This window comes from Danio rerio, chromosome 22 (genome assembly GCF_052040795.2).
Source record: "Danio rerio strain M-AB ecotype USA chromosome 22, GRCz13ab, whole genome shotgun sequence".
Taxonomy (NCBI): domain Eukaryota; kingdom Metazoa; phylum Chordata; class Actinopteri; order Cypriniformes; family Danionidae; genus Danio; species Danio rerio.
In genome coordinates this window covers 28323057-28348417 of record NC_141042.1, presented here as the reverse complement: position 1 = coordinate 28348417, position 25361 = coordinate 28323057, and the positions used below count along the sequence as shown (strand labels likewise).

The 25361-nt window shown below is 34.4% G+C and overlaps 2 protein-coding genes and 1 long non-coding RNA gene across 4 annotated transcripts in view; 1 reads left to right on the top strand and 2 right to left on the bottom strand.

Moving 5' to 3' along the window:
* LOC141380295 (uncharacterized) overlaps window positions 1-313 on the bottom strand; it is a 29404-nt gene extending 29091 nt beyond the window's left edge. The window contains exon 1 of the long non-coding RNA XR_015522181.1: window positions 19-313. This is a non-coding gene — a long non-coding RNA (uncharacterized LOC141380295). The remainder of the gene's footprint in view (window positions 1-18) is intronic.
* Window positions 111-22856, top strand: xpnpep1 (X-prolyl aminopeptidase (aminopeptidase P) 1, soluble). Of its 2 annotated transcripts, none has more exons than NM_212980.1 (20): window positions 111-196; window positions 3326-3447; window positions 8102-8165; window positions 11109-11213; window positions 11869-11961; window positions 12681-12824; window positions 15675-15770; window positions 16354-16435; window positions 16529-16739; window positions 17929-18018; window positions 18093-18143; window positions 18237-18295; window positions 18745-18822; window positions 18931-19002; window positions 19485-19545; window positions 20129-20198; window positions 20460-20633; window positions 20798-20874; window positions 21140-21238; window positions 22560-22856. In NM_212980.1, the coding sequence occupies exons 2-20, from the start codon at window positions 3331-3333 to the stop codon at window positions 22677-22679; spliced, it is 1863 nt and encodes a 620-aa protein (NP_998145.1). In that variant the 5' UTR covers window positions 111-196; window positions 3326-3330; the 3' UTR covers window positions 22680-22856. The 2 variants fall into 2 exon arrangements, with proteins under 2 accessions (NP_998145.1, XP_087158665.1); XM_087302539.1 differs by lacking the exon at window positions 111-196 and adding an exon at window positions 1215-2093 and having other exon boundaries at window positions 22560-22852.
* si:dkey-246e1.3 lies at window positions 21348-25208 on the bottom strand. The gene is made up of 3 exons (XM_087304474.1): window positions 25084-25208; window positions 24805-24901; window positions 21348-23461 (listed from the first exon to the last, which is right to left on the bottom strand). Exons 1-3 carry the CDS (start codon window positions 25166-25168, stop codon window positions 23149-23151), a joined length of 495 nt encoding a protein of 164 aa, XP_087160600.1. The 5' UTR covers window positions 25169-25208; the 3' UTR covers window positions 21348-23148.
* Window positions 25209-25361: the final 153 nt, after the last annotated feature.

The following is a 25361-nucleotide window of genomic DNA, read 5'->3' as shown; positions in this document are numbered from 1 at the left end:
TGACGTGAGCATCCGCACCTGTATCCCATCTAAACTTACAAGTGGGCAGGTCCCGCGGGTGCCATGTGACTGGAAGAGACAGCTGTCAGGTGACTGTGCACGTCATCACTGTAATGGCAGCCTCCGTCGCACACTAAACACAAGGAACAGCAGACTTTTAACTAATAATTGACACTTTGGCACTGGCTTCTCCAAGGTAAATGATGAACTGTTTGTTGTCAGTCAGTCGTTATATGCAGATTATGTTCCAAAATCAGCAATTGCTTCAGCAGCGTGAGACGAACCCGTTTGTTATTGTTGTTGTCGTTTGAATAACACGCGTGTATTTTATGTATAAAAAAGCGTTTGCGCGCATCACACAGTCTCTTTCATTTGTAAACAACCACATATGGATGCGTAAACACATATAAAACCAAAATGTTTGGGGAATATGTTTATTTTGCAAGCATTGTATTTGTATGAACGGGACGGAGGACTGCCACACCTACCGTAGACAAAACAGTTCAAAAATAAGTATTTTTGTCATGTTTTTAAAAGTAAAGTCCAATAGTGCGTTGTTTTGTCATCCTGCAGTTCACATCTGTCATCTGAAATTAATACTATCTATTTTACTGTGTGGATTGTTTATATTGTTTCACAGTGGAGTCCCGTCTATCCAATCAGGTGACGATATGATAATTTCGCTGACGTGATTGGATGATGTAAGAGTCACCTGAAGATTCCACAGCTCTCTAACTGAAGCGCATGTCATTTGTCAATGAATGAACACGCTGAATGAGATAATCATTCACAAAATACATAGAATAAATTGTAGATACAATGTTTATGCTATACACCAACATCATGTCTATAAATAAGCATGTTTTTTTTAACTCTCTGCGTGTTTTTTTTTATCATAAATTCATGGGTTCATGGGTAATTGACAAGCGCATCTAACACACACACACACACACACACATATATATATATATATATATATATATATATATATATATATATATATATATATATATGTATGTATACATACATACATACATACACACAAACACACACAGTTAAAGCCAGAATTATTAGCCCCCATTTATTTTTTTCCCCCTATTTTCTGTTTACGGAGAGAATATTTTTCGACACATTTCTAAACATAATTGTTTTAATAACTCATCAAGACAAATATTTTTCAAGACACTTCTATACAGCTTAAAGTGACATTTAAAGGCTTAACTAGGTTAATTAGGTTAACTGTGCAGGTTATGGTAATTAGGCAAGTTATTGTATAATGATAGTTTGTTCTGTAGACTACCGAAAAAAAATATATAGCTTAAAGGGGCTAATAATTTTGACCTAAAATGGTGTTTAAAAAAAACTTAAAAACTGCTTACATTCTTGCCAAAATAAGACTTTCTCCAGAAGAAAAAAATATTATCAGACATAAAATGAAAATTTTCTTGTTCTGTTAAACATCATTTGTGAAATATATATATATTTCTAATAATTTTGACTTCAACTGTGTGTGTGTGTGTGTGTGTGTGTGTGTGTGTGTGTGTGTGTGTGTGTGTGTGTGTGTGTGCGTGCGTGCGTGCGTGCATGTGTGTACATGAATTTACCTAGAATTTTCTGGAGTCCCTACTAGAATTTATTTGTGTAATTAGAATTTTCAAATTTCTGGCAAAATAACATAGTAGCTTATTTCTTTTTCATTTAAAAACTATTGATCCACAATTTAAAATGTTTAAAATTTTTACATTTTAGAAAGTCTAAATAATAATTTAATTATTCACAAATGTAAATATTTACTTAATTAACAACAATGGCAGGAATTTTTATTTGCAAAAAAAAAGTAAGTTTATTGTTAATATTTTGCTCTTTAGTTTTACGTTTGTGAATCGGTTGCTTGTGATCAGTCAGAATATGAAGACGCGGAGAGCAAATGTTTAACTACGGCATAATCATAATTTGAGCACATTGCATAATGGCATAATAATTACCTGAGAGGCAGTCTGTGCAAGGTAAAGGTTAAAAATCTCATATCATTCCAACTTTGAGCTCCACGTTAGCAGTACGATCTCTGCTTTACACAGCAAAAATGACTACAGGTAATACTTTTTTTTTTTTTAAAGCCTTTTATTTTCACTTTTAGATGCGCTTGCACACACACAAACTTGTAGAATTAAGTTTAGTCATCACTAACTTGCAAGTTAATGTCAGTGATCACACAAAGTGCTAAAAGCTGTCAAGATGTTTTTAAAGATGAGATGTTTTTTATCCAAGTCTGTCACTCAAAAAAGTTTGTTCACATAAATTGCGATTAATATTTAATAAACTCAAATGATGTTTTCTGCAATAAACTACTTATTTAAAATGAGCTAAAACAACATAATTCTGAGTTTTTATATGTTTTATGTTCGGTCCACTTAAATTTGTACAACTTAATAAGTTAACTTAATTACTTAATTCCTTAAAACAAAACAAAAAACAATTGTCTGGAAGCCAGCATTTTATAAAGGGTTCAGAGGAATCGACTTCAATGATAGTTGTTGTATATTAGAGCTGCATAATTAGAGCTAACATAATTTGCAATATTTTTTTTTATCTGCGATATATATATTGCGGTATGAATACCCTTTCACTAGATTACTTGCTTAACTATTTGGAAATAATTAATACTTTTTGATTGATTGGGATGATTCTGTAGGGAAGTACATAAAATATAAGAAACGACCTACATGCATAATTAAATTCAATGAATAAAAAACATAAAAATTATATAAACTGCGTTTTATTTTTAAAAAATTATATACAGTTTTCAAACTGTATTCGGGTATACAGTAGATGAGTAATCAAATGTAAAATAATACGGCATAGTCTTCATTTTATAAACCAATAAAATCAATCATTATTAATTTGTCAAAGTTAAAAAAGGGCACAATTTGTTAGACTTGGATGCTTTTAAACCCCTCTCACAGTCACAGGCCTCAAAAACACTTGTGAAATGCTAAATTATAACCCAGACTAAACATTGCGATGTGACTATTCCAAAGTTTCAGATTGCGATATCGATGCTGAAATGATACATTGTGCAGTCCTATTATATAGCTGATGTATTATACAGTAGTTAACATCTGAAGTGCATCAAAAAAGTTTAAAGTTGACCGAAGAATAGAGCAGGTATTGTATGATATCTACAGTAAAAAGAAAAGTTTTTTATCCACTTCAAATGTTAACTAGTGTATATTACTTGCAATATTACACTGGCTGACCTCTAATTGTGTTTTACTCACCTGTCATTGTTGATGTACCACTGATCACTCTGTTTGTTTCCCAACAGACACAATGTCTCCAAAGATCACGGTGGAGCTGCTCCGGCAGCTCCGGCAGGCCATGAAGAACAGCAAGTACATCACTGAGCCTATCCAGGCCTACATCGTTCCGTCAGGAGACGCACATCAGGTTATTTTACCATGCACTAAAATTTGATGCTTATAAACACATCTCAAAAAAAGGGTGCAGGTTATAACTGGAATCTTGAGATAGGCATTGCAAAAACAGTGTAATAGTTATTTGTGCAATGCAAGCATTCTGTGAGGTGGTCCGACAAAAGTTTCTATTTTTCTGATATTGATGCTAGTGGGGCCTTTTAACATATCTGGGTTTCACTGCAGCAAACGATGTCATTCTTGGGTAAACTTAAGCCACGGTCAGATCACACGATATTTATTGTCAGTTACAAAAGTCACTGTGTCAGATTATGCGTTTTGTTTTTTCTTGATAAGATCTTGACTTGTCGTGGGTAACAAATGTGCCAGACTACACGTTCCTTCACAATCAGTCATCCCATGATGTCTATGACGAGCGTTATTTTCCAAAGCAGTCACAAGTGTTGCTATTTTATCTCAATTTTTTTTTTTTTTTCTTATTTCAATCTCAATAAACACTGATGCTTGCAGACAACAACTTAGGCCTCTATTTTCACGGTCCATGCGCAAAGCGCAGGGTGCAAACGCTTTCAGGGTGTGTCAGAATCCACTTTTGCTAATTTAAGGATGGAAAAATCCACTTTGGGATTTGCTATTTACATATTGTAAAGTAAGTGGAAAAACTGAGCGTTTTACTAGCAGGAAAACAGTTAAAAAGAGCATCTGCAGCGCGAGAATGAGAGATAAGCCTTCTCATAATCTAGTTTCACTTTCGCTCTCGTGGATAGGGAAACTTCTTGTACGCACAGACATCAATTAGCTTATAAATAATTAATTTAGTTTGTTAAGCGCAAAGAATTGCTTCAAAACTATTTCTAAATTCAGTTCTAATTTCCAGCAAACGAATAAATGAACAACAATAACGAAGTGTGGTCAAAAAACTGAGTTATATCCTAATACACATGCTGTGCCCCATATGGTCTAAATCCTGACAGGTGGACAAATCTAAGCTTGTGTTTAATAAAACAAATATAAATATGGATATAATAAATAATACTGCTAATAATAATAACATTATACGAAAGCAAATTGAATGAACTGAAAAAGCCTTCCGAGATAAAGAAGGCATGAAAGCAGGGGTTTTTAAATTCGTGTAGGCTAGAAAATAATGTTTTGTAATATTTTAATCCTTTATATTTATATCCTATATATATCCTTAATATTTTAATTATTTTTCATATGTAAAGATATTTGCGTATTGCTCTACATCTTGTGTATATTAAGCAGTGTGTAAGCCAGGCGCACTCTGTGCCAGACAATAGACCGGCTTTGTTCTAGTCTAAAGAATAGACTATTATAGTTTCTCAAAATAGCAACACGCCATAACACGGCTGCTTTTGTAGATCAGATTGCCTATGGGCACACATATGAGCGCAAATGCATTTGCTACTTTAACAGCGTGGCGCAAAATGTCAAAACGACTCTTGCACCGAGCTGAAACTAGCAAATAACAATTGCATCGCGCCTTTGCGCCACATTGCACAAGGTGTGTGATAGGGCCCTTAGAGTGCAGTCAATCAAATAGATTTTTAAAAATCCCATTTGCTGGAATAATAAAAGAAGAATACCACAATCATGTTATCAAGACTTTCAGAAAAAGGAAAGAAATAGTGGGAGACTGTGCACAAGAGGTAATTTTTTTTTTTAATTTGAAGCAAAGATGACATAGCACATAGTCTTGTGAAAAGGGTCAATTGTGATATTTAAAGAACAAAATATCTTAATCATGCTAAATAGATCTGTTGCAATATACTGATATTAGCTTCCTTTTACACATAGAATTTTCTGGAAAATTTCTGGTAAATTAGCATGAAGAGATCATGTGTGAACAACAGATCCTTTTTTGAAAATACTTTATACATTTGATTTGGCACTTATGTGCAATGAGAAGTTGTAATATTATTAGTAAATTATTGGAATTCTGCATTAACGTTGATTTCTGGAATCTGGAATTTTGAGTTATGCATGTGATTTTGGCAATATAAAAAAAACAAAAAACGAATGGTACACATACAATGTTTATTCCTTAATTTTCCTTCGACTTACAGCAGAATGAACCACCAACTTATCCAGCATATATTTATGCTATTTACACAGTGGATACACTTCCAGCTATTTACACACACACTAAGGCCAATTTAGTTTATTCAATTCACCTCACCGCATGTTTTTGGTCTGAGAGGGAAACCGGAGCCCCCGGAAGAAACCCATGCGAACATGCAGAGAACATGCAAACTCCACACAGAAATGCCAACTGACACAGCCGAGACTTACACCAGCAACCTTCTTGCTGTGAGCCACCATATTGTCCTCGCATACAATGTTGACACAAAAATAATCCAGAACATTCTGGATTACCACAAATAAAAATTACAGCAAAAATGTGACTAAATATGACTTTCTGGGAAGTTAATTTCATGAACTGATGTTCAGTTAATAATAATAATAATTAACTTTATTTTCTATAGTGCCTCTAAAGGTATGCATCTCAAAGCAATTTTTACTAAAGAAGGTAAATATAAAAAGAAAAAAAGTGTAAAGAAAACATGCGTTATGATTATAATAAAAGGAAAAAAAGGACATCACACATAGGACACAATCACTAAGCCATTTTAAATAATTAAGTTGGGTCAGTTGGTGTTTCTGTGTGTAATTTGCATGTTCTCTCCGTGTTCGGGCGGGTTTCCTCCAGGTGCTCCGGTTTCCCCCACAGCCCAAAGACATGTGTTAAAGGTGAATTGGGTAGGCTAAATTGTCCGTAGTGTATGAGAGTGAATGAGTGTGTATGGATGTTTCCGTGATATGGGTTGCAGCTAAAAAGGGCATCCGTTGCGTAAGACATGTGCTGGATAAGTTGGTGGTTCATTTCGCTGTGGCGACCTTAAATTAATAAAAGCACTAAGCCGAAAAGAAAATGTATGAATGAATGATACTAATCAACAGCTTAGCCCTCATAACCATTCAGAAACTGTAAAATTATATTTTGTTTTGCTAAAATGAAAACAAAGCATGCTTTGGCGTTGTCTTTGTAACCAAGAATGAAGCATAATTTTGCTATTTTTAATAAGTAATTAAATTAGTTGTTTAACTATGATATTTGTAGTAAAGCTGTGGTTAAAGAAATGCTAATCAATACTCCTAAAAAAAAAAAACATGGTTTTGGCTACACATTTAGTAAAATAAAACAAAATGAAAGGTTTCCATTATAGTGTCCTCTTTTAAGTGTGATTGTTTCTTTTATTGACAATAGTGCTATTCAATGGTCACAATCTATTAATAAAAAATTGATTTCTACCAGTATTTACTGAATTTTTTGGCAATGTTTTTAGAGATTTCAAGATAAATTGTTAAAACGCATTAAGGACGTCTCAGAATCCACTTTTGCTATTTTAAGAACGGAAATATCCACTTTGCACTGTAATCAGAGCAATCAGAGTCTCATCTCCCGCTCCCTTTAAGAGTTTGTTGTGCCGCACTATAGGGCATTTGCTATTTACATGCCGGACTTTGTAAGTGGTAAAACTGAACACTTTATTAGAGAGAAAACAGTTAAACTGACCATCTACAGCACGAGAATGAGAGATGAGCCTCCTCATTGTTTACTTTCGATTTCACTCTCGTAAATATGGAAACGTGTTGTACGCACAGACATCCATTAGCCTATAAATAATTAAGTTTAAAAGCAGCATTATCGATGCTGCTTTTATAGCATCGATAATGATTTATAGATGGATTTAAATTTTGTTTAACAACAAAACATCAGTAAATAACACTATTCCACCTAACCTGCTTTATTGAGCTGAAGTTGCTTTTATATTAACATTGTGTCATTTTTGAACAATGAAAGCCTCCCTATACTATTTACCATGCTACTCTGGATATTTACTCAGAAATAGCATGTAAGTGTGGCTAAGTAATAAATTTAATTCCTGCACGGCGCTGGCACTAACTAACTGGCGAATGACATGAACTAGTGAGTTGTCTGTCTGCTGTTGTGACGCTATGCGCGTGCTCTAGATTACAGGGGGTGTGGCTTTGAATCACAGTCCCTCCCCGCCATCCAAAGATGATATGCTAAGCGGTTAGCATTTTGGCAGATCAGCTACTGCACCTTTAAATCTTTTTCATTTGTAAAGATATTTGCGTATTGCTGTTTGGCCTGTGTGTATTAAGCAATGTGTAAGTGAGGCGCTCTGCGCTCTGCGCTGGACAAAAGACCAGATTTGATCTATTGAACAGTCTATTTAAGTTCCTCAAAATCGCAATGTGCCAGCAATGCGCCCCAACACGACTCCTTTTTTGGACCAGAATGCCTATGGGCGCACATGAGTGCAAATGCACTTGCTATTTAAACAATGTGGTGCAAAACGCCAAAACGACTCTTGCACCGAGCTGAAACTAGCAAACAACAATTGCGTTGCGTCTTGTGCCGCATTGCGCCGGGTGTATGATAGGGCCCTCTGTATTTAATCGGTCTATTATGTGAGTGATGGTCTTTCCTGCTGTGACTATGAAATGTCTCCTAATTATGTGTGGTAATCTCGTCTGGTTAAATGAGCAGTAATTAGATCTGATTGCAGATGGACCTTCTGTTTTCTCTTCATCTCTGTGTGTATCCTTCTCTGTAGAGTGAATACATTGCGCCGTGTGACTGTCGGCGGGAGTTCATCTGTGGATTCAACGGATCTGCTGGTGCGTAAAAACAATTAAGATAAAATTTTACACTTTATACACTATATTATATTTTATATTATATATTATGACAATAGTATGACGGTTCATTTGGCTGTAGCGACCCCAGATTAATAAATGGACTAAGCCGAAAAGGAAATGAATGAATAAATGAATGACAAATAGTATTATTTAATTGCATGTTTTACTGGGTCACAATGTATATTTTTTGTGGAATTGCCAAAAAGATCATAAATAGAAATATACAGGAACGATCACATTTATTACAAGATGCGCAAAGCAGACAATATATACGCAGGTTTTTAAAAAAGGTAGTATCTCAAAAAATATATATATTAGTAGATATAAGTGCAACCCAAAACATTACAGTAATTGATCATTTTGAGTAGCTATAATCTGCAAAATATGCAAGTTTCATAAGGTTCACTGGAATTGTTTGCATTTTTTGCTTCCAAAATGGCCGACTGTCGATGCTTCATTGGAAAAATCTATTTATATAATAGCAGTTATACTAATGATAATTTTACTGAACATAAACAAAATGTCCCTGTTTGTTAAATTAAAGTTATGTTCATAGTATGGCTGCACAATATATAAAAAAATTGTCATTATTACGATAATAGTATATGCAATAATCAGCACTGACTGTTTATCCAAATTTGACCAATCAGATGGGGCCTTACTATCTTTATACCTGCCTACTAAATTTTCAAGATCAGAAAAGTTTTTTAGATCAGAAAAATATCCATTATTACCTGTTTATTTAGTATGATCATTAAATAAATAATGCTTTAAATAAAGCTAATAAAAAATGCTTTTCTCGAAGAAAATGTTATATTATAAGAAATATCACTATTGCAATGCTCAACAGCAATATCACATATTTTCCCAGTATCTATACCTCTTTAACCACCTGTAGGGTCCACCCAGTTGGCCCAATGACGTATCCAATGGTGGATGAAGGTTCACTGCATGTTCGGTCTTCCAGTGCACAATGTTGATTTATATTAAACTTAACTCATATCTGACTCCAATTTTAGTATGAGATGGTTTAGAATATTAATATGTTTATCCTCGTTTTATCTGACTCCAATTATAAAACATTGATAAGATTATTTTGTTTCCTTTCACATTATTTTAGATTATGATTGAATATTCTTTTGATTTGTTATTATACCTTATTCTCATTTACTCAGATTCCGATAGCATCTCGAGTCTTGCACCGGCCGGGTATACAATCTCTTAATACAAGCTTGTCAGTCTTGGTCATTAAACAGAGGCGATTAACCACTCTCCTAAAAAGGCAGAACCCTACTTACTCAATTTAGGAGATTTTTATGTGGTCCCCATAGATCTGTTATCTACTTAATCGAGACAAAGTATTTTAATAATAATCGCACAGGATTATAAATTTGTAGATGAAGGCCTAAATATCCACATTTAAAGTAGTTTCAACAATATTTTGTTATTCTAAATAGAAAACCCATAGTTGGCCTTTTGCAGTACGTATACATGAAATAATGCCAATTTGCTAGTCGGATCTCTAACAACATTGTTTAGCGTGCCACGCTGCTCCGTCTAACATGTTTTAGTCCGTTACTAACCTGTACAGTGGCTTGTAGTGCTATAGACAACAACATTTATCAGTGATAATAACACGAGGTTTGAATAATTCAAAACATAACAATTTATTAGTCAGGTAAATGTATTATGCCAATTCAATCAGTCAATTCATAAACGATCAATACAAAACATCAAATTATCAAAGATAAATCCAAGATTAAAAGATGCATTCCTGACTTTTTACATAATGTGTAAATTTTACATAACGTGGAGCCTGGACTCCATGTTATGGGCTGATCTGGGTAAGCAGAATCGCGCTGAGTCTTTCTTAGGCCTTACCTTAAATAATCCAAGAATTCCCTCAAGGAAGGGGGTGTGAACAAAAGGCATTCACACTTAGTGGCACACCCTTCTCAGTGGTTCAAAAGATGCCTGAAGTTATATATTTATTGTTCTGATTATGTCTATTTCTGAGAGAATGAGACCATTGTACCAATCGCACTGAGACATTTCAAATGATATCAAACATGATGGTTAAAGTCAGTTTGGTTAATTCTAGAACATTGAAACATTGAAATGACCATATGCGTGAGTTGGGGGGATGAAGCTGAGTCTCAGCATAGTCAGATGCAAATGCAGCAGGAACTGGTTTTTCCCGCATTCCCCCCTGGTGGGTTGTGAAGTCACCAGTCTCTGTTTTCAGCTCATGTTTTGAATTGTCAAAGATATCAGAATATTTGCAATATTTCAATTCTTACACACCCCACCAAGAAAACTATGTTTGGATAGCATTTCTCAACTCGTAATGTCGCTTGTTAACACATGCAATGCAATTTTTTTCAACACATCCCATAATTTCTGAAAAATCAACCTTTACCAAATGGTTGATTTGCCGGTTTATGGTAAAAGTACCGGACATTATACATTTACTATTAAAAATCTGAAAATCTAAAGTGCAAGACCAATTTATTTATAAAATAATCAAAAATAAATATTTTTGAATGCTAAATCATGTTTATTTTTTTTTAAGTACGTCATAAAATATTTCAAATTCCCATTTAACATTTTTTCTTGTTTTTTGTTTAACAATAAAACCAAAATCAATTACAATCAAGTGTAGTAGTGCAACAAGGTTATGTTTGTTTGATTTTTTTTATTTTGTTTTTGTAAACCAACAATGCTGTGTGTGTAAACCATCATTTTAAACAGTAATTCTTTAAATGACTTTAACAGGCATCATTTAAAACAGTAAAACATTGTCAAGCGGCAGTCAAAGGGATATGCAGATATTTTTAGCGATACATAATTTTCCTAGCCTTACAAAAGGTTATATTTTGTTGGCATCAGTGTAGTCATCAGTGTTGTGTTTGTTTGATTTAGGTACTGCTATAGTCACAGAACAGCACGCGGCTTTATGGACCGACGGCCGATACTTCCTGCAAGCCAGTCAACAGATGGACAACAACTGGACTCTCATGAAAATGGGTACAATCAACGTTAGTCATAGTTTATGATTACCAGCTGCCAGATCAGCTGCTGCAGCTGTTATTAAAATTACTACATACAGAAATGTAAAAAGCATGTCAGCTAAGATATCAAACAGTGTTTTATAGGATATACAGTCGAATTCAGAATTATTAGCCCCCCTAAATTATTTAAAACTGTTTTCATTCTATCCAAAATAAAACAAATAAGACTTTATCCAGAAGAAAAAATATTATCAGCCATACTGCCAAACTTTCCTTGCTCTGTTTAACATCATTTAGGAAATATTTTAAAAAGAAAAAAAAATCAAAGGTAGGCTAATAATTCTGAGTTCAAATGTATATTTCAATTTGTTAGGTTTAATATATAGTTTACTCAGAAATTAAAAAAAGAGTATGCAAACCAGTGACTTCCATTGTAGGAACACTAAATTCTGTGAATATCATTGGCTTCCAATATTTTTCAAAATGTTTCCTTTGTGTTCAACAGAAGAAATAAAAAGTGTGTGTAAAGGATGACAGAATATACATTTTTGGGTGAATTTTCCCCTTGTGTGTAACTCTCTAGTTGTGCTTTTGTTAGTGTAAATGCATGCAGCATTTTTCAAAATAGCTAAATGAATATGAATATTATTATGATTTCTTTTATTGATAAGGACTGAAGGAAACGCCATCGCAGGAGGACTGGCTCATCAGTGTCCTTCCGGAAAACTCCAAAGTCGGAGTCGATCCCTGGATCATTGCTGCTGGTGAGCAATTCAGTAAACTGAGAAGTACAAATGTGGATAAAGTACTTTTTATTTCTATTTGCAGATGCAAACAATTATTTTTTATTTGAGAGGTAACATATTATTTATATATGTCATCAAAATATTTTTAGTTATTACATTTATTTTTTGAATTTTGGATTCCTATTTTATAAACATTACATGGGATAAATGTAATATTATTGTGAATTTAAAATGCTTTTACACATTTACATTAAAATGTTTTCCGAAAACATTTCTAAAGGTGCTGTTGACTTGAAATTTTCACTAGATGACAGTAACAACCAAACTAATTCATAAATACAAAGAAAAGCAAATCAAATTCTTTTAGAATTTTTATTGTGTGATTAAAAAATTAAAGGACACAAAGAAAAATTATTGAACAAGTGAGGGTGGTGTAAGAAGAAGAAAATGAAATCAGATTTTTATTAGTTAAAATCAATACAAAAAGTATATTAATATAATCAGTCTATTATAATATTCCTAATTTAATAATTGATCAAATATTTTTTACATAACGTTTTGACATAAGTTTACGTAAGTTTCAAGTTTTAAATGTAAATGTTTTAGGTAGTCTATTCTAAAGGGAATTACAAAATATAAATGTACTATTACTTCACATATTTCATTCTCAATCCTGTGTTTAGAGCGAGTGAAATCTCATTAATTTTAATAGTTCAGCTTGATATTGTTTTTTTCAGATCAGTGGAAGAACATGTCAAAGGCTCTGAGTGGTGCGGGCCACTCTTTAGTGGCGGTGCAGGACAATCTGATCGACGCCATCTGGGAGGATCGACCTTCTCGACCCAGCACCAAACTCACTGCCCTCGCCCTCAAATACACCGGTCAGACTCATTGACACACACACATGAGTAACACACACCAAGTCTTCCAGTCCCTGACTTTAAGTAAACAAAAAAGATTTTACAATTTCAAGTTGTAAAAAAAAAAAAACACTGCTAAAATTATTTTCTCACTTAGATTTTTAGTTTCTAGTCTAAATAAAAAAATAAAATGAATAAAGAAACAAAAAAATCCAAAATCCAAAATTAAGATAAATTTTCTAGACAAGCAAAAAAAAAAAAAGTTTCCTTAAAAGGGTGACGGAATTGCGCAGTAGGTAGTACTGTCGCCTTACAGCAAGAAGGTCGCTGGTTCGAGCCTTGGTTGGGTCAGTTGGCATTTCTATGTGAAGTTTGCATGTTCTCCCTGCATTCACGTGGGTTTCCTCTGTGTGCTCTGGTTTACCCCATAGTTCAAACACATGCAATATAGGTGAATTGGCTAGGCTATGTGAATACATTGCGCCGTGTGACTGTCGGCAGGAGTTTATCTGTGGATTCAACGGATCTGCTGGTGTGTAAAAACAATTAAGATAAAATTATACACTTTATACACTATATTATATTTTATATTATATATTATGACAATAGTATGGTGGTTCATTCCACTGAGGTGACCCCCGATTATTAAAGGGACTAAGCCGAAAAGAAAATGAATGAATGAATGTTTCCTTAAAACAAGCAAAATAATTGGTATAAGGAAAATAATCTTATATTAAAATGGCAAAAAATATTATTTTTCTTTCCCCAATTATTTTGCAATGTCCAATTATTATGTTATATATTATAAACTCACTTAATTTTGCTACATTATTTCTCAAAACAAGACTAGAAAATCCATCTTGATTTAAGAATTTCTTGATATTTTGACTAGAAACAAAAAAAAATTGAAGTAAGAAACGCATCGTTTGCAGTGTAGTTCAGATAAAAGCTGATCAAAATGGGGCATTTCCACCTCAAATTGCAGCAGGTCAGGATCACCTATTTAAAGTCCACGTGAAGTCAAACTTTACAATGTTTATTTTGCTAGCGAACATTTTTATTCTAATTACTATTTGTACTATTAATTCACTGAAAAAAATGTTTTGTTAATCATTCTGACCATTTGCTTCTGCTTTTGGAGTGGCCGTCCTTCTTTGTTGACAGCTACAGCCACAGTATTCTCAACCCACGCGCTCTTTCCGTTAGTTTGCTATGAAGGAATGATGCACAGAAAGAAAGCCCAGCCCCTACTCAATATTCAGTTTCAGTTGGAAGTACATTGACACACTTAAATGAAACTTTATGATAATTAGGCTTATAATATCATTTCATTTTAGGATTTTAGATATTACAAATACAATGACATAGTGTTTTATTATTATTATTGTTATTATTATTATTATTATTATTATTATTTTTATTTTAAGCAGATACTTAAATAACAGTAAGTTCATATGATCTGCTGGTTTTGAACATACAGAATAATAATGGAATAGAGTTATGTAAACAAGACTTTGGGCTCTATTTTGACGGTCCATGTGCAAAACGCAGGGCGCAAATGCTTTCAGGGCGTGTCAGGACGCGTTTTTGTTAATTTAAGGACGAGAAATCTGCCTTGCGCTTCGGCGAATGGTCTAAAAGGGTTGAGTTTATTTTCTTATTGAGTTATAGGTGTGTTTTAAGAATAAACCAATTACAGTCTCATCTCCCATTCCCTTTAAGAGTCAGCTGCGTTGCGCCAAGAGCGCATTCGCTATTTACAGGATGCAAAGTAAGTCTAAGTGGAAAAAATGAGCATTTCACAAGCAAACAGTTAACAGTTTTTTAACAGAAAACTGTTAAACAGAGTATCTGCATGCGTGAGAATGAGAGATAATGGATCACTTTCGCTCTTGGATAGGGAAACCTTTACGCACAAACATCAATTAGTCTATAAATAAATACTTTTGTTTGTTAAGCGCAAATATTCGTTTTAAAACTATTTCTAAATTCAGTTATAATTTCCAGCAAACGAATAAATGAATATTAATAGCAAAATGTGCTCAAAAACCTGAGTTATATCCTAAAACACATGCTTTGCCCCATATGGTCTAAAACCTGACAGGTGGGCAAATCTAAGCTTGTTTTTAATAAAACAAATATACATATGGATATATTAAATAATACTGCTAATAATAATAACATTATACAAAAGCAAATTGTTATGAATGAACTGAAAAAAACCTCCCGAGATGAAGAAGACATAAAAGCAGTGGTTTTTCATATTTATGTAGGCTAGAAAATAATGTTTTGTAATATTTTAATCCTTTATATTTATATTCTATATCTATTCTTATTATATCCTATATATATATCCTTAATATTTACATTTTTTCATATGTAAAGATATTTGCCTATTGCTCTCTTGTGCGCATTAAACATTGCGTGAGCTACGCGCAACTCTGCACCTGAGTTTAGACTGGGTTAGTTTTGGTCTAATGAAAAATGTATTATAGTTTGTCAAAATAGCAACGCGCCAGCGGTCCGCCTCAGAATGCCTTCCTTTTTACACCAGAACGCCTATGGGCGCACAAATGAGCGCTAATGCATTTGCTATTTAAACAGCGTATCGCAACGCCTCAAAACAACTCTTGCGCCAAGCTTAAACTACCAAAAGACTACTGCGTCACGCCTTGCGCCACACTGCGCCGGGTGTATGATAGGGCCCATGATGTTTTTTAGCCGTATCAAAACAGCATTCATGCACATGGGTAAATCTCACCCACTGGTGGTTTTAAAAATAGAACGATACAACATTGTTGGTTTAGAGGTAAAGCATATATGCAAGTTTCTGCACCAGAACAATAAGATCTTGTATCATTTTCTCTTCAGGTTTCACCTGGCAAGATAAAATCACGACTCTGAGAGGGAAAATGTCCGAAAGGAAGATCTCCTGGTTTGTTGTCACTGCTCTGGATGAGATTGCATGTACGTATAAGCCAACAGTGTGTGTTTTAGGGATCACAACAGGGCCTTTGTTGTTCTCTATGCTTTCTTATTTCCCCCGTTTAATGGTTCTTGTGGGAGATTAGCTTGAGTGTTGATGGTATTAACAATTTTGGATTTGATTGCAGGCTCGTTTTGGAGGACAGACATTAGTGAATTAATTTTTTCACAAATGTAGCAACATTACATGTATATTATATGTTAAATGTTATATATGTTAAATTAGTATTCAATTATACTTATACACTCATTTACTACATTTTGTTATTCTTGTTGCCCTAATTTTTTTTTTAAGTTGAATCAAATTAATCTAATGTGGCAACGTATGTTTTAATTAATCATGTTATTAACTAATTAACATAAAAACATACTTTATGTTGTCATGACTTATTAATCATATAATATTTTGCAGTGAAGTTGATTGTACTAAATTTGTTAATTTCTTATACTATTGTTCAATTTTGCTGACAGAAAGCAAAAATCAATAGAATAAAATGTAAGAAAGGAATACTTTTATTTTTTAAATTAATTTTTTTTTAAAATGTAATCGGTCTTGTTTCTTTAGGGCTTTTTAACCTGCGCGGGTCAGATATCGAGTACAACCCTGTGTTCTTCGCCTACGCCATCATCGGCATGAACAGCATAAGGTAAAACTGCTTTCTTAATTCTTCACTTTATACAAAAAAAAAATAAATCTCTGCCTCTGTATCTTAAAACCTTTTGTCTGTATGTTGTTTTAGATTGTTTGTGGACAGTAAGCGTTTATCGGACCCTGCGATTCGGGAGCACCTGGAACTGGACAGTCCGAGCAAACCGGATCTGAGCGTTCAATGTTTTCCGTACGAGTCCGTTTATACAGAGCTGCAGGCGGTTTGTGCAGCGCTGGAGCCCAAAGACAAGATGTGGATCTGCGACAAAGCCAGCTGCGCACTTACACAAGCTATACCTAAAGTGAGTCGAGATACTGTACATTCACAGTTTCAATTAGGTTTGGTTTTTTGTTCAATGTAGCTTCTCATTTAAAGGGGTCATTGATTATGATTTCACTTTTTAAAGCTTAGCTTGTGTATAATATTACTATTAGAGCATGAAAAACACCTGCAAAGTTATGAGACTCAAAGTTCAGTTCAAAAGAGGGATCATTTCTTTCACTAAATTTATTCCTCTGTAATTGCAAATCATACATCAATCAAAAGCTTATTTTTGTATTTAAATGGTTGCATTTTGCGGCATTTTTTCCTGTCAAAATGTCTTCTGACATTCTGGTTCATCACCAATAGAAATACAGGTTTTTTTTCAAGCTCTGCCTGGTTACCCCATGTGTATGAAGTGCAGTCTACTGTAATCTATACAGTATATCTCTAAAAACTCTGTCATGCATAAAACATACCACGCTTTCTGTTCAGAGAGTTTATCCTCCTGATTGGTCTGCTTCAGAAAAATTGACAGATTGGCTCATTACCTCATGAATTCAAGGTTACAGCTTCCAATTTTTTGACATGTCTAAAAATGACCTGTAAACTCATTTATAAAGGTGATGTATGCACAAAACGGGGTAAAAATGTGCTTATGCAGCGTCCCTTCTTACTTACTTAAAATGATAATATATTTAATACCTATAACATTAACATGACTGTAAGATGTAGCCTTTGCATAACCATAATGCATAACAGATAATATAACATTATATATAAATATATAAATAAAAATAAATAAGTAAATAAATGGGCTTTTTTCCATATTGGACCATTTTCAATAGTGTCCTGTTAGGCAAACACGCTGCATTAACTGCAGCATAAAATGCCACATACTGCAGTGGCCACAAAAACTAAATCCTTTTTCTTTCTTTTATGTCACAAGAATCTTGATTTCCTGATTTTTTTTTTCTGCCAAATTGTTTCTTTAGAGTTTTAAAAACCATTGATGTGTGTGTGTGTGTGTGTGTGTGTGTGTGTGTGTGTGTGTGTGTGTGTGTGTGTGCGTGCGTGCGTGCGTGCGTGCGTGTGTGTATAAAACTTTATGCTATTTGTAATTCTGTTTTGAGGTTTGGTGTGCCTTAAAGGTTTGAAATAACATTTTTCTGTCTATATGTGAGTAAATATAAATACATTATATTAATTTAACAATTGTAAATGTCCAGTCCCACAGATCTGCCATCCCATACACACCCTTATGTCTGGCTAAGGCTGTCAAAAACGCCACCGAGATCCAGGGCATGAAGATGGCACATGTAAGTAAACAAGATTGCAAATATTACAGAAATCATCAACTATTTTGTTTTAAAGATCATAATTTTAATCGCAGATCAAAGATGCTGTGGCGCTGTGTGAACTTTTTGCCTGGCTGGAGAAAGAGGTAATATTATGTATAATTTTATCTACAGGAGATACGCGATTCTGATAAGTGGCTGGTGGAAAATATAAGAGCTTTTTTTTTTGTCATGTATAGATTCCCAAAGGTACGGTTACAGAAATATCAGCTGCAGATAAAGCAGAAGAGTTGCGGAGGTAAGTCAAATGTGCTGCATTTGACATACAAAAAACATTCTGAACAATTAATTTCTGCACACACAGTTTTTTCGTTACACATGTATAGAATTTTATGAAAAAAACTGCAGCATCATAGTAGTGATATTATGGTTTGCACTGAATTTTTAAAGTTACTTCATCCAAAAATGAAAATTCTGTCATTAATTACTCACCCTTATGTTGTTCCAAACCCCTGAAAGTTCTATCATCTTCAGCACACAGATTAAGATATTTTAGATGAAATCCTGAAGCTCTTGGACCCTTCGTAGACAGCAAGGGTTGCAAAAAGTCTTGTGTGCACAAAAGTATTCTCGCAGCTTCATAACATTACAATTGAACTGCTAAACTGTGACACAAGGACTATCTTGAGGATGTTTTTTGGTCTAATCTACTTTCACATTAAAATCCTTTTCTTTTTTTCTGTCCAGTCAGCAGAAAGAGTTTGTTGGACTGAGTTTTCCAACCATTTCTAGTGTGGGGCCAAATGGTGCCATAATACATTACAGGTAATGATCATTCTCTATTTAAACACATATATTAAAAAAAATAAAAAATCACATTTTGTTGTGTAATTTGTTTTTAAAATGCCCGTCTCTTTATGTCCTGTCTTTCAGGCCTCTTCCAGAGACCAACAGGACTCTTTCTCTAAATGAAGTTTATCTTATTGATTCTGGAGCTCAATACACGTAAGCACACACACTTTTTGTGGCTTTTTTATTACATTTGTTTATTTATTGTATCATAATTATCGTATTATTAATCAAATAATTGTATTATATTTTGTTATATTATATTACAATGTAATAATAAAAATAATATGTTTGACTGCATTTATTTGGTTCAAATTACAGTTATTTTTTTAAACACTGTCACAATTTAAAATAATATATTTATACTGTTAAATAATCGATTTCTTACTCCAAATAATGAAAAGTCTCCAAATTCAAAAGTTGAGTTTAGCATTATCACTGCTGTTTTCAGTGTCACAATATCCTGAACAAATAATTCTAATGTGATTAATGCTCAATAAATGTTTTTATTGCCAATGTTTGCCAATGTACCAATGTTTGTTGCCTCAACTGTCAATTAAACAATTCCAAATATATTGCAACTATGTAGTTTAAACAATATATACTGTACTATAAAACTATTATCTTGCTATATACAGAGATGGAACTACAGATGTGACTCGTACGGTACACTTTGGGACTCCCTCTGAATATGAAAAGGTAAATATTCTTTACAAATGCATAAAGATGTACCTTTTTTCATTAAAGGGGACCTATTCTGCCCCTTTTTTTTCAAGATGTAAAATAAGTCTCTAATATCCCTAGAGTGTGTATTTGAAGTTTTACCACATGCATAATGTTTTATAACTCTTTGAAATTACCCATTTTAGGCTTTGATTCGAAATTGTGCCACTTTGGTGAATGTTGCATTAAATTCAAATGAGATTGTGCTCTTTTCAAAACAAGGTTGAACTACAAATGTGTCAGCATATGGCAGATTCAAGAACAAGACTAATGTCCTATGTTAAGGATGGAGAGATGTCACTAATGGGCTGGGCTTTCCCCCTCTTGTGACAAGTGCAATGAGAGAATGTCAATCAAAGTGTTTCTGCAGACATTTTTTACTATTAGAAGCTGATTCTATTTACAGACTTTCACACAACAGTTTAAACCCCTTATAAAAAATATTTTTGCATAATTGTCCCCTTTAAGAAATGTATACTTACTTTACACTCTAAAAACTGAAAGTCAGTCTACCTAAAAATGCTTATACTTTTGTCCTTCAACACTCTGATCTCTGCAGGAATGCTTTACATATGTCCTAAAAGGACACATTGCTGTCAGTGCTGCAGTTTTCCCTAATGGAACTAAAGGTACGCTCTTAAAATATGTAAATGGGGATGGTGAGTTACTGCTCTTTTGTGGTTATTCAAGAATCAGTCAGAAGAATTGTGTTTTCAGATTACCTCTGAAAGTAGTTAAAAGTTAGACAATCTCAAAATGTTTTAGACACCATTTACATCTGTATTTATCATCAAGTTGCCAATATTAATGTCAAGCGTAAACAGTTTAGCCTGTTTAGAGTAAGGTCAAGTGAAATGTTGGGTCTCAGTGGACTGTGGACTTTTGTTCAGGTCACCTGTTGGACTCATTTGCTCGTGCTGCCCTCTGGGACTCTGGGTTGGACTATCTTCATGGTACCGGTCATGGCGTCGGATGTTTTCTTAATGTCCACGAGGGTCCGTGTGGCATCAGCTACAAAACTTTCGCAGATGAACCTCTGGAGGCTGGAATGATTGTCAGCGACGGTACAAAAACACATATTATTCAGTTCATTGTCATGTATTAGAAAGTGAAAGTGAAACTAACACTTTCAACACACTTTTCTGTAATATTCTTTTTAGATGCCATTATTTCACTTCTGCCCCAGATGTTGTTGTTTTGTTTAGGTCTTTGATTTGTTTTGTTCCAGAGCCTGGATACTATGAAGATGGATCCTTTGGTATTCGGCTGGAAAATGTGGTTCTTGTGGTTCCTGCCACAACCAAAGTAACTACTGCATAAAATCACAGCAAATTAATAATTTTACTAATAGTTGTTGCAATACATGCATTGCCTTTCTCATGTGGTTCTTTTCAAAAGTGCACCAGTTGATTTAGTTTTTATATATATTTTTTTTCATGTGATGATTCATTCACACCAATAGGTGTTAGTATTGAGTGCAAGAACAGTGCAAACTTAACTAAAATTATTTAATGCAATGTTCCCAAGTCTAAAAGTTTTACATTTCAGCTTTTATCTTCCTTTCGTTCAGTATAACTACAGAAACAGAGGTAGTCTGACATTCGAACCCCTCACCTTGGTGCCCATCCAGCTGAAGATGATCAACACAGACCTGCTCACACAGAAAGAGGTAAGAGGAGGCTGAGAGAATGGAATGATTACTTTATATAGGCTTCATTTCTATAGTAGATATTTTTGGCCATTTTTGGTTCCATTAGCATGCTAAGCAGACATTCAAACAAAATGCCTTTTTTTATTGTTTCATTGTTTTTCGCATGTGCTTGACAGATGTATGTGACTGTTACATAACACATGGGTGCTGCATTTTTAAGAACCTTGTTGCGTCCGAAATCGCATACCCCCCTACTGTATAGTTAGTACATTACAAACAGTATACTAGTGGAGTAGAATGTCTAAATTTGGGTATTTGGAGAACAATAGGCAAGATGTACCCTGATGATCTACTGCTTCTAGCAAGATTATGTAATGCATGCCCAGTGGCGCCATTTCATAATGCAATCTGAGAGAATTCATGAATGGGTGCAAAGTGACACAACTGATGCAGGTAGTTCCCGTAATAATGACAAATGGCGGATGTAGTACATCCAAATTCTATTCATACTTTATGGAACATACTTTTCTAATGTTCGTGTAATAAATTTAAATTCAAATGAAGCTCCTACTTGAGTACTGGGTGATTTTGGACGTAGTTGCTGTGTTAAAGTAAAGGAATTTACAAGCAGTGTTGCACATCAATGTCAGTTACAGAGCAGTGGACTAATCAGAAGAACTCAGGAGTGGAGCAAGTGTTATGAGCTAATTCAAAGCAAGTTGTCAAAGCATGACAACTATTTTATTGATAGGAAGTGGTTTTAAACACATTCCTGAACACTGCATGTAGCATTTTTAGATGCAAAGACACATTTTTTGTGAATGTTCCCTAACACTATTGTGTTATTAAGCAGTTGTACAATGTATTTATGTATATAAAAAAACTTACAAATATTGTTTGGTTACAAGTGTTTATTAAAAAAAAAATCTAATAATATTTAGGCATGCCTAAATCTTCAGGTACAAAAGTGAACATATGAACATGTAGTGTACTCCATTTGATATAGCCTCTGTGAATATTGCTCCATTGCTTCCATTTATGTTTCCACTCTGTAATAATAGTCTTGCTCTGTTTTGCCACCTTGTGGAAAAACTAATAAGTGCAAAATAAACGTGAGAGCACAGTAATAAACTCAAAATAAATGGATACAAACATACTATGCTGATGAAAAAAATCTGTCATGAACGCAATAAGAATATCCTAACATATCTGTAAAAATCTAAAGATACTTTGGGCTTTTGACTTAAGATAATTTATGCCATAATTCCTTTAAACATGTATAAAATGGCTTCAATTAACACATGGGTTGCTGTAATAATGCAAACTTGTCATCCTGCAGCGTGATTGGGTAAATGACTACCACAGGAAATGCCGGGAGACCATTGGGGCAGAGCTAGAGCGGCAAGGCCGGAAGGAGGCTCGTGATTGGCTGATTCGGGAAACTCAGCCAATTGTCTAAAAGCATTACTTACAGATTATTTTTGACATCATCATAAGAATCACCAGTGATTTCCCCCCTCCCTGGCGTTCTCTCTCAGTCTACTTTTCTGGTGCATATTTCACTTTCTGCTTTTTTTGTAAAGCACGCTCTCAGCTGTTTTATGCTCTAAATAAAAGCTGTGTGAGAAAAGATGTACAGCCTTTGACTTTTGCTTATCTCAGAGACTTGTTTACTTTACTATAACTTCATATATCTCAGTGTTCAAGACCTTGATTCTTCAAGCTGTGAACAAATTATGAATAACTAGTTTGAGGATTAATACAGTGAATGACAAGTAAATTGTATTTATGGTGCTTTTTGGTCACCATTCATGAAAAGTGCAGCGTGAACATTCTGCTAAATGTCTCTTTTTGTGTTCCACGTTAGAAAGAGCATTATGGGAGTTTGGAACAAGATCGTTTCCTAAATACAAACTTTTCATAACTTTCTAGAGCTGCATGTAAAAAATAGGTGGAGCCAATATGATGCCACTGCTGGGGTCATTGGCGTAGTCCTGCAGTGTGAGAGGAGTGTGTGTAGAAACCGTATAAGGAGGGGTTCTGTCTTCCTCGTGTCCCACAGGCAGAGGGTTGGTGTAGATGTAGTGGATCCGTGAGTTGTCTTTTGGGCCCTCCGATCTTCTGAAAAGTGCGAGTGGGTTATGGAAACGGTCGGTTTTCACTGCAGAAGTAACATCCACTGGCTCCTCGGGAAGCTCACAGGACACAGCGCTCTCATAGACACGAGCCCTCTTATACTTCCTATGAAGAACACAAGTTATTAGACGCAATTTCATAATAATAATAATAATAACAACTCCTTACATTTATTTAGAGCTTTTCTGGTCACTCAAAGTGCTTTACACATTTTTAGGGGGAATCTCTTCATCCACCACCAGTGTGCAGCATCCACCTGGATGATGCAACGGCAGCCATATTGTGCCAGACCACACACCACTTCTTTTCAGCAGTCTAGCTTTCCCATGTGGTCTCCCATCCAGGTACTGACTGGGCTCAACCCTGTTTAACTTGAGTAGGCGACCATGTGAGAGTTGCAGAAAGCTAGCGAGCTGGCTTCTAACTATAATATAATCTGGTGTTCCAAAATGATTATTTTTTCCAACACCAAGAGTTGACTTATATCTACAAACATTGTTTAAAAATGAGAAGAGAACCCCCAAGGATATTATTGTGCAGCAGTAGTTATACCATGTGAGAGTTGCAGAGAGCTATAGTTGCCGGCTAATTTGAGATCCAAAAAGTAGGTGTTGAGAATAAGTCCAATACATTTGTGAGAGAATACAATTCTTGGGGGAATATAAATATTTAAATAATATGAATGAAGCAAAAACCCTGGTTAATGTAATGCATTTAAGGAAAGAATGCAAACTTTCTTGAGAGAAAGCAGTATTTTTGTTAAGGGAACATTTTTGGGGGTAAATACAAAAGATTTATAGGCATATTCTGAGTTTCTTGGGAACACAATACATTTGAGAACAGAGCAATTTTTCTAAAGGGAAAACTAATTTAATTGAAGAATGCAATAAAATACTAGCTAGCAAACCTTGTTCTGGAAACAGTACTTTTGGGAGAGACTGCAAACTTTCCCCATGCAGGGTACACACAATTTATTTGGGGATTACAATGTTTTGTTACTTTCTAAAGGAAACACCTCTTGCTAGGAAGAAATAAACAAAAGCAAAAATCCGAGTTGGAAGCAAAATGGTTAAACATTCTGGGTGAAATGCATTTTTTTTTTTTTTTTTGAGGAAATTTTTTTTTTTTTTTCAAGTAAATGCAAAGTTTCTTTTAAGAATGCAGTGCTTTTGAGATAGGAACAAAAACTTTCTAGAAGGAACAAAAATACTTTTGCAAAATGAATGCAATGTTTTTTTGGAAAGCACAATATGAAATATTTCTTCTGAACGAAACACATTTTAAAAGTCTGTTAGGTTTTTCTGACTTTACTTCATACCATATAAACACTTTTAATTAAAACGGAAGTTCACATCTTGGAAATTTTTTTTTTTTTTCTACAATGCATTGATACAGTATTATCCATACGTTATAATGCCTAAATACTTCTGATTTTTTTTTTCACTCACCTCCTGTGTCTCAGGTATGAGAAACAACTGATAATTCCTGCCACAGCCAGGATGAACAGAGCTACTGCAGACAGGGTGATGTTGAACATCTTTACTTCTGTGTGAAGAAAGTGAGAATCCTGTGATTTATGGATGAAATTGTGCATAAATAGTGCAAGAGCACATTTATAATCGCTATTATTTTATTTTATTTAATCCACATACAATATTAATTTAAACAGACAGCACAAACACCTTAATGTAAAGTAAATGATAAATCAAAATGGCACTTTTTCTCACCATAGAGAGTAGCTTGTGTTTCTGTGTCGTCTGTCTCGAATGATGCCATTCCGTTAGGAGATGGAGTGATCCCCGTTAGACTCATGTTGTCAATACCATAGGCCAAAAGTGAGCAACAAACTGCTCAGACTAGTAAGAGACAGCCAGAATACTCATTAGTATGAGCCCATGTGACTCAAATGGACTTGTTTCCATGGTAAATGTGCTACCTCACCACCCCGGTGGCCCCCTAACTTCATTCAGCTGACAGTTTGGGGTCTTTAAAGATCCAGGCCACA

Excerpts from the sequence above, each read along its gene's own strand:
- si:dkey-246e1.3 (XM_087304474.1), bottom strand. The coding sequence starts at position 25,168 with ATGAGTCTAACGGGGATCACTCCATCTCCTAACGGAATGGCATCATTC. Across the intron at positions 24,902-25,083 it reads AACACAAGCTACTCTCTATG|AAGTAAAGATGTTCAACATC; the intron begins GTGAGAAAAAGT and ends TTCTTCACACAG. Across the intron at positions 23,462-24,804 it reads TCATACCTGAGACACAGGAG|GAAGTATAAGAGGGCTCGTG; the intron begins GTGAGTGAAAAA and ends TGTTCTTCATAG.
- xpnpep1 (XM_087302539.1), top strand. Across the intron at positions 18,144-18,236 it reads TTGCCTGGCTGGAGAAAGAG|ATTCCCAAAGGTACGGTTAC; the intron begins GTAATATTATGT and ends TGTCATGTATAG. Across the intron at positions 20,199-20,459 it reads TTTCCCTAATGGAACTAAAG|GTCACCTGTTGGACTCATTT; the intron begins GTACGCTCTTAA and ends ACTTTTGTTCAG.